General features: G+C 42.3%; 1 protein-coding gene across 1 annotated transcript in view; it reads left to right on the plus strand.

Moving 5' to 3' along the window:
* Window positions 1-489: 489 nt before the first annotated feature.
* The window catches only part of LOC101853598 (WD repeat-containing protein 90), a gene marked incomplete at its 3' end in the record, with an annotated part of 47,229 nt that continues 38,073 nt past the window's right edge, over window positions 490-9,645 (plus strand). The window contains 8 exon segments of the mRNA XM_035973525.1: window positions 490-979; window positions 2,692-2,783; window positions 3,155-3,467; window positions 4,611-4,781; window positions 5,501-5,624; window positions 6,529-6,611; window positions 7,394-7,521; window positions 9,111-9,257. Coding sequence (XP_035829418.1) covers window positions 970-979; window positions 2,692-2,783; window positions 3,155-3,467; window positions 4,611-4,781; window positions 5,501-5,624; window positions 6,529-6,611; window positions 7,394-7,521; window positions 9,111-9,257 — 1,068 coding nt within the window.

Genomic DNA, 9,645 nt, shown 5'->3' on the forward strand with positions numbered 1-9,645 from the left:
CTAGATCTAAATGAGTGCGCGGGACACCCTTCCCATTAGGACTGGTATCGTATCTTTTCACGACTTTCGCCGTATATATATATAGAATCTAGATCTAGATCTAGATCTAGATTTCTAGATCTTGATATATATCTAGATCTAGATCTAGATCTAGATTCTAGATCTAGATCTAGATTTATCTAGAAAAAGGCCCTAGATCATAGATTACTAATGTCTACTAGAATCTAGATCTAGATCTAGATCTAGATTCTAGATCTAGATTCTAGATCTAGGCCTATAATATAAATCTAGATCTAGATCTACAATCTTGTCTAGATCTAGATCTACATCTAGATCTAGATATCTAGAATCTAGATAGATCTAGATCTACATCTAGATCTAGATCTACATCTAGATCTAGATCTACATCTAGATCTAGATCTACATCTAGATATTGGTATATCTAGAATCTACCAACAAATGACATGTCTCACAAGCACAAAGATAGCACACACAACAACAAGCAAAGTCTCAAAAAGGAAGCTATTCTACTAGATGTAGATCTAGATCTAGAATCTAGATTAGATTTTCTAGACCTATGCCTATTAGATTCTAAGAAATACTCACGTTGGTAAAAAGATAGCCCAGAAAGAGACACTTCCACAACGTCAATAAGGTTTTACACGTCACGGTGGGCCTAATCAGAAAAGAATGAGATGGTTGTTTGTTTTTCAACCTTTCACAACACCACACCAGCTGACAACGTCACAGTTGACACACTGGGCCGAGCGGGGATCTCTGTCCCGATGTGTCGCGCTACAGTCGCAGCTGTTTTCTAACTGTTTTGATTGGCTCATCCACAGCGGAAGTTACTGTTGCCATTTCCTGGATGCAACAAGATGGCGGTAAACGCGAAGGTTTGACAAGTCTAAACGTATGCCTAGGAAGTCAGACTTACTTTAATCGCTGTTTCATGCAAAGAAAGACATTATGGATAACTGTGAGTTTGTACACTTTGTATTCTATTGTTTTCCCCTATAAAACCTCCAAAATAATGCCAAACAATACACGATTTCAGAGTGTAAAGAATTCAACCAACCCAACCAACTTACTTTCACTTTCCGCTTGGCACTGTACTCTGTACTCTATAGACTCTACTCTAGATCTAGTGTAGATCTAGAATCTAGATCTAGATTTAGATCTTAGATCTAGATCTAGGTTCTAGATGTAGATGTAAAGATCTCGACTCTAGTGCTGTAGTTTAGTTAGGTCTAGAGATCTAGAATAAATCTAGATCTAGATCTAGCTAGATCTAGACTCTAGATCTAGATGTCTAGACTCTAGTACATGCCGTTAAAGTTAAATGTAGAAAAGGCGCATCTTTCTGATTGGCTGCTAATTTAAGTACTGTGATGTCATCACTTCCTGGGATACCCACATGGAACGACGTGTTTTCGGTAACATTTCGGATTTCCAAGATCTAGATAGATCTATAGATCTAGTAGGCCTACTTGAACATGATGGAAGACCGCACGAAAATTGCCGTAAAGACGCAGGAGGATTAGATCTAATCTAGAGTCTAGATTTAGATATCTAAATCTAGATATATCTAGATATATCTAGATCTAGATCAACCCCCCTCCCCCACCCCCCCTCTCCTGCATTTTTAATCACTAATATTTTTTTTTTTTAAACAACTTCAAAGCAACTTTACAAATAAATTAGGCCTATAATTTATGCCAAATTATGCGACTGTTGGTCAGTCGGGAAGAGGAGAAGAGAAAAAAAACAAAACTGTCCGGGACCGGGATCGAACCGCTCCAAAAATCATTGCACGACTTCAAACGCAGACACACTGTCTATTCAGCCATCAGAACTTCCGAGAGAGAGATGTAGATTTTAAAGCATAATTTACATAGACACTTCCATCTTTGGTGCCATGCGGTTGGCTATATTTAGATGTAGTCACGTGATCGGAGGGGTATCCTGGTCTGACATCAAACAAGATGGGCGCCTTACCTAAAAATGCGTCTTTCTACGTTTAATCGCTTGTGACTCTAGTTAGTCTAGTTAGTAACTCACTGTTAGTTTTTAATAATTTTACTTGGGAAGTTGAATGATTTTGTCTTTGGTTCTTCTGAGCTCATTTACCTTCGTGACATGAATTCCTGGAGGCTTGTCGAAGTAATTCAACTGTTTGGAGCAAAATGACAATTTGACTCCCAACTTCCAAATGTTGACAGTTTTGTGCTGCTTTTATTTCAATTCCATTTTTATCATAGAGACAGTAGAGGCCTAGTAGGCCTATAATGTGAGCCTGTTCACAGCTTTCGAGATAGTGGCCCTACTGACCTGCTGGTTTTTTTACTGATGTTCCTTTCGGTGTACCAAGCGTAAGAGTCCGTGGAAACTGAAGATTTACATTGTGCCTTAATTAATCAGCATTTTTCAGTAAAATACACACAGAAATGTGTTTTTTGAATGGGCCTGACAAGGGTTGAGCCAAAAAATGGAAATTCGATAAAAATTCACAAATGTGTGGAAAAATGCCAGTCCTTTCACTTTGATTATTTTGACGAGCGCCTGATTTACCACGCTGCCTCATGTTTGTTTTCAACTAGCCTTTGCTTCCATTCTTAGATATCTATACATTATGTAAATATTCCTATTGTTAACCCATATACTGATTGTTTTTTCTTTTTCATCTTTCAGTATGGCAAAGCCCATTCGTCAATGTTTTCAAGCACTTCAATTTGCCAGCATGGAAGAAAGCCACGAAGGAAGGCGAAGTGTCATCCTTGATGGTGGGATTCCATTCCGCACTTTACTCAACGATCTCTCATTTATGGGAGTTACTTTCTTCCCTTTAAGCATTACATTTCAATTGTTTAATATTAGAAAGTCAGGAACATTGAAATGAATCGTATTGTGCAGGCCTTTTTAAAATTGAGAGCCATAGTTAGTGTTCACGGGCTCCTGTATTAATGTACTTTTAATTAACGAGTAGTTTAGAATTCATGATATATATAAGCTTTTGAGCTGACGTGAATGTCTTTGAGAAATTTGCCTTACATGTATACATTAGAGGAGATTTTCTAAACTTTTGTCTAAAAAATTTTTGTGTATGAAAAAAAAAAGTTGTTCTCTCATGCTCATTTCTTGTTGCAAATGTCAGGACAAGACAGTCAAGGGGACGGTGTACAAAATCTCCGGCAGCATTCCGGCCGGCAACTACGTCCAGCTGCCCAAGACAAACACCCAGTCTCTGGGCCTCACCGGCCGCTACTTCTATCTGCTGTTCCGGCCCGTCCCCTCCAAACACTTCGTTGTTCATCTAGATGTGGCAACTGCTGACAGTCTGGTCATCAGAGTGTCCTTCTCCAGTCTGTTCAAAGCTTTCAAGTCCACGTCGACGTGGCTGCAGTTCCCCTATGTGTGCAGCCCCGCACCCGGGCCAGTGCCAGCGTACGCTGCAGACGCTGCGAGAGGTCAGTTGCAATACTTGTCTGTAAGAGGTCAGTTACAATACTCGTCTGTAAGAGGACAGTTACAATACTTGACTGTAAGAGGTCGGTTACAATACTTGACTGTAAGAGGACAGTTACAATACTTGTCTGTAAGAGGACAGTTACAATACTTAACTGTAAGAGGTCAGTTACAATACTTGTCTGTAAGAGGTCAGTTACAATACTTGTCTGTAAGAGGTCGGTTACAATACTCGACTGTAAGAGGACAGTTACAATACTTGACTGTAAGAGGTCAGTTACAATACTCCTCTGCTGTTTGTTGCTGTGTGTAGATTCTCCTTACATGTCTCATACACATGGGCGTTTGTACCCTTTCGTGTCAATAAATCACTCTGTTGTTCACAGTTGTAACAAAAATTTTGCGAAAGCCCAGCGTATCCCTGTTATCTACATTTAATCTTGAATGCTTTAATCTGGAAAATTTGATAGTTAGAGGTCTGTTTGAAGAAACAAAACCACTTGCCAAGTGTTGTTTAAAGCGCCGTTTTGATTGATTCATGGGGAAATTCCTGGCAGCTGCGCTCCGTATATATACGTATATTTGTCTTTTTGTCCATATTTAAGTATCTTTTGTCCACATATGTATATGTGTCTTTTGTCCATATATAAGTATTTATATCTTTTTATCCAAGTATTTGTGTCTTTTGTCCATATATAAGTATTTATATCTTTTTATCCAAGTATTTGTGTTTTTTGTCCATATATAAGTATTTATATCTTTTTATCCAAGTATTTGTGTCTTTTGTCCATATATAAGTATTTATATCTTTTTATCCAAGTATTTGTGTCTTTTTGTCCACATATATGTATTTGTGTCTTTTTGTTCAAGTATTTGTGTCTTTGTTTCAGTAAGACACTCTCACATTGCTTGTTGTTATCTTCAAATTTGTCATGCCTTTGTCTGGAGAAGTTTTTAAGGGCATAATTGGCAGATAAACCCTCAAGGAATCTGGATTTTTGATTTAGCTCCTATTGTAATTGCTATACATTTTAAAGAAGTCAAGTGTTTTTTGTAAATGTGTGTAGAACAGTTGTAGAACAGTGCCGAGAAACAAAACGCTCATTTTTTTCTCCTGGTTTTGTTTCTTTTCCTTGTCCCCCCAGACCAGAGCGGGCCGGCTCCGATGGTCACTCGCTGGACGCTTCTGTGCCTGGACCTCCAGCACGTGCTGTCCACCTACCTCAACCGGCGCTTCCTGTACGTCAAGTCCGTGCGCCTCTGTGCCAACATGATGGTCAAAAATGTCTTCACCAGTGATACGTTGTACGACCCAGGTATGGGATGTTGTATGACCCAGATATGGGATGTTGTACGACCCAGGTATGGGATGTTGTATGACCCAGGTATGGGATGTTGTACCACCCAGGTATGGGATGTTGTACCACCCAGGTATGGGATGTTACCTTGTATGGCCCAGGTTCGAGATGTTGTCGTTTTAGAGGTTTTTTAGTTTACAATGAGATTTTGTTTTTCCTTTACCACATACCAGTTTGTAATGCTGACAAATGGGAGTCCTTGGACTAACGTGCAAATACAAAACAGCTGATCATCAACCTGCACTCCATCATCTACCACCACTCCATCATCTACCACACACTCCATCATCTACCAGCACTCCATCATCTACCAGCACTCCATCATCTACCACCACTCCATCATCTACCACACACTCCATCATCTACCACCACTCCATCATCTACCACCACTCCATCATCTACCACACACTCCATCATCTACCACCACTCCATCATCTACCATCACATCATCTACCACACACTCCATCATCTACCACACACTCCATCATCTACCACCACTCCATCATCTACCACCACTCCATCCTTTTCCATGTAGAAAGTTGACTTGATAGTTTTTTGAGTAAATAAATAGTTCCCTAGCTTTCTGATTGTGCAAGGAAAGAAGTCTGAGATAGCTCGAATTTGTCACAAAATTGTTAATTTGTGTATTGGATGTTTTAGTCCGTGATGTTTGACAGGGCTGACGATGGTTGAAGCCAAGAGACAGGGCCTGACCGCCCAGGGCATCTGTCCTCTGCCGCGAGACATGAGCTACCCCCTGGCCAAAGGCGACACGTGGCACGACAGCTACGATTGGATCAGGTCAGTGCCATGTGTATTTCTCAATTCCACTTGTTTTGTCTTCTTTTAGATTCACGAAAAACTGGAACTGCTGAAGTTTGTTCATTCATTTTCTTTTCCTTCTTGGCATCCTCATGTTTTTGTTGAGTTCTCTGATTCTGCTCTTTTATCAAACAGATTGGACATTTTGCTGAGTCTTTGTTTTTTGTTTACTGACATGTAGACACGTAAAATTAAATTTTTTTATTTGATACACTTTGTATGTGTGTTACGAAACTCTTTACTTTGTACCTAAAAATTTGTCTTTTTTATGTATTCAAAATAAAAATGTTTTTTGAAGAGTACTTGAGCAAAATTCTTTCAAAATGAAGTTTTAGAATTGGTTTGTTTTGACCTATTTCATAAAACCTTTTTTTGTGATAGATATGAAATTCTAGATCCATTTTTAATGAAATCTCAGGATAATCTTTTGCACATTTCTTTGGGGGGGTTTTCAGAGCCGTTGACATAAATGTGTACAAATTTTTTAATGATATTCTTCGTTACTTACTAAAATAAATTTCTTCTTTACTTACGAAAATGAAATTACTTTGACCAACTCTCTGAGCACTCTACCAAAAGTTCCATGAAATCTTTCCCTCACTTCTTCTATACGAGCCCACGTTCTTGTAGCTATTGGAAGTGGTTGGCTCAGTCCAGTGTAGGCGTTACCACCTTTATGTATCGGTCAACACATTTCATATACTGTGATAAATTGTCCACCTTTATGTATCGGTCAACACATTTCATATACTGTGATAAATTGTCCACCTTTATGTATCGGTCAACACATTTCATATACTGTGATAAATTGTGCCCTGATTTATATTCTGATTTGTTGGGTGTTTTTGGTTCTCATTTTGTGTGTTTTTCCATGATTTGCCAGATTCCCCAACGACAGTTCCAGGAAGCCCTTCGACTCCATCCAGCCAGCCAGCCCAAGGTCAAGGTCAAAGCAAGGGAAGACAGGTAAACAAGGTTCCAAGGACTATGAGACCCACGTTGAATCAGACACTAGTCAATTTTTGGGCATGTCAAGTCATTGGTATCATCTGAAAGCTTATTCATTTGTCTAGCTTTTTATGAAAAAAATACCCTTTTATCTTGACTAGATGTCGAGATTTTTGCCATTGAAGGAGGTGGGGGTAGCATGATCAGCGAGAAAATGGCCGCCAAAGTAAGCTAACATGTATAGCTTGAGAGTCCCCGGAAACGGAACATTTGCGTATTTTGTGCCATTATACAACATTTTTCTGTAAAATTCACACGCGAATGTGTTTTATATGGAAAAAAAGTAGTTGAGCCAAAAAACAAAAATTCAATAAAAATTGACTAACTGGAGGAAAAAATGCTTTTCTTCGATTTCATTATTTTGACGAGCGCCTTATGTCACCACGATGCCTCACATGTTGCAATAACACACATGTCACCACGATGCCTCACATGTTGCAATAACACACATGTCACCACGATGCCTCACATGTTGCAATAACACACATCACAATAACACACATCACAATAACACACATCACAATAACACACATGTCACCACGATGCCTCACACATCACAATAACACACATGTCACCACGATGCCTCACACATCACAATAACACACATGTCACCACGATGCCTCACACATCACAATAACACACATGTCACCACGATGCCTCACATGTTGCAATAACACACAAAAAAAGACAATTAGAAAAAAACTGTCCCAGCTGTGAGAAAAGAACATGTCCCTCCACAGCACTGACGGCCAACAAGTCAGACGTCGGGGCCAGTGGACCGCAGAGAATCCAGGCCCGCACGGTGGACGTCAGCAAGTGTGTGTCCGACCGGGTGTCCATGATCCACAAACTGACCACCCCGAAACAGGTGAGTGAGGGAAGGTGATCTCTCTGGTCAGGTGAGTGAGGGAAGGTGATCTCTCTGGTCAGGTGAGTGTTGGAAGGTGATCTCTCTGGTCAGGTGAGTGAGGGAAGGTGATCTCTCTGGTCAGGTGAGTGAAGGTGATCTCTCTGGTCAGGTGAGTGGAGGTGATCTCTCTGGTCAGGTGAGTGAGGGAAGGTGATCTCTGTGGTCAGGTGAGTGGAGGTGATCTCTCTGGTCAGGTGAGTGGAGGTGATCTCTCTGGTCAGGTGAGTGAGGGAAGGTGATCTCTCTGGTCAGGTGAGTGAGTGAAGGTGATCTCTCTGGTCAGGTGAGTGAGGGAAGGTGATCTCTTTGGTCAGGTGAGTGAAGGTGATCTCTCTGGTCAGGTGAGTGAGTGGAGGTGATCTCTCTGGTCAGGTGAGTGGAGGTGATCTCTCTGGTCAGGTGAGTGAGGGAAGGTGATCTCTCTGGTCAGGTGAGTGGAGGTGATCTCTCTGGTCAGGTGAGTGAGGGAAGGTGAGTGAGGGAAGGTGATCTCTCTGGTCAGGTGAGTGGAGGTGATCTCTCTGGTCAGGTGAGTGAGTGAAGGTGATCTCTCTGGTCAGGTGAGTGAAGGAAGGTGATCTCTCTGGTCAGGTGAGGGAAGGTGATCTCTCTGGTCAGTTGAGTGGAGGTGATCTCTCTGGTCAGGTGAGGGAAGGTGATCTCTCTGGTCAGGTGAGTGAAGGTGATCTCTCTGGTCAGGTGAGTGAGGGAAGGTGATCTCTTTGGTCAGGTGAGTGAAGGTGATCTCTCTGGTCAGGTGAGTGAGTGGAGGTGATCTCTCTGGTCAGGTGAGTGAGGGAAGGTGATCTCTCTGGTCAGGTGAGTGAGGGAAGGTGATCTCTCTGGTCAGGTGAGTGGAGGTGATCTCTCTGGTCAGGTGAGTGAGTGAAGGTGATCTCTCTGGTCAGGTGAGTGAAGGAAGGTGATCTCTCTGGTCAGGTGAGGGAAGGTGATCTCTCTGGTCAGTTGAGTGGAGGTGATCTCTCTGGTCAGGTGAGGGAAGGTGATCTCTCTGGTCAGGTGAGTGAAGGTGATCTCTCTGGTCAGGTGAGTGAGGGAAGGTGATCTCTCTGGTCAGGTGAGGGAAGGTGATCTCTCTGGTCCAGATTGTGTGTTGTCACGGGGAGTGGAATTCCTCGCTGTCTGTCACATCTTGATGTAACTTCATGGGTAGACGTTCAGGGGAATGGTATTGCTGCCCTCAAGAAGTTGTGCCTTTATTCAACGTTTTTCCGTCAAATCCACCAAGAAATGTGTTTTGAAAGGGGCGTAAAAGGTGCTGAGCCAAAAAAAAAAACAAGAATTCAATTCAAATTGTCAAACTGGCAGAAAAATGCCGATTTCTTGGATTTCCTTATTTTGCAGAATGCCTGATTTGACTAGGATGCCTCACTAGTGTCTGTCATCAACGCTTCTCCTTGTCCTTTCTTCCAAAGTCTATTGTCGCACCTGCCAGCTTGTTCAGTTCCTCTGTCCACTCAGTGGTAATCAAACCATTAAAAAAACAACGGACCGGTTTGTAAGCTTTGTCGATGCTCTATTGTCAGGGCCTGCGGAACCAGGAAGTGACGTCAGAGCTGCCGGAACTACCCGCGTGTGATCGTAGCGAGAACCGCGGCCAGGAGATCCACGTCTTTGCTCATCCTGATCAGGAGCACCACCCCAGAACACAGCCGGCCGGCGGGGGTAGGAGGGTAAGTCTGTCTGTCTGTCTGTGTGTGTGTGTGTGTGTGGTAGTGGGAGGGTAAGTCTGTCTGTCTGTGTGTGTGTGTGTGGTAGTGGGAGGGTAAGTCTGTCTGTCTGTGTGTGTGTGGTAGTGGGAGGGTAAGTCTGTCTGTCTGTGTGTGTGTGTGTGGTAGTGGGAGGGTAAGTCTGTCTGTGTGTGTGTGTGTGTGTGGTAGTGGGAGGATAAGTCTGTCTGTCTGTGTGTGTGTGGTAGTGGGAGGGTAAGTCTGTCTGTCTGTGTGTGTGGTAGTGGAAGGGTAAGTCTGTCTGTGTGTGTGTGTGTGTGGTAGTGGGAGGGTAAGTCTGTCTGTGTGTGTGTGTGGTAGTGGGAGGGTAAGTCTGTCTGTCTGTGTGTGT

This window comes from Aplysia californica, unplaced genomic scaffold (genome assembly GCF_000002075.1).
Source record: "Aplysia californica isolate F4 #8 unplaced genomic scaffold, AplCal3.0 scaffold01358, whole genome shotgun sequence".
NCBI classification, from domain to species: Eukaryota; Metazoa; Mollusca; class Gastropoda; order Aplysiida; family Aplysiidae; genus Aplysia; species Aplysia californica.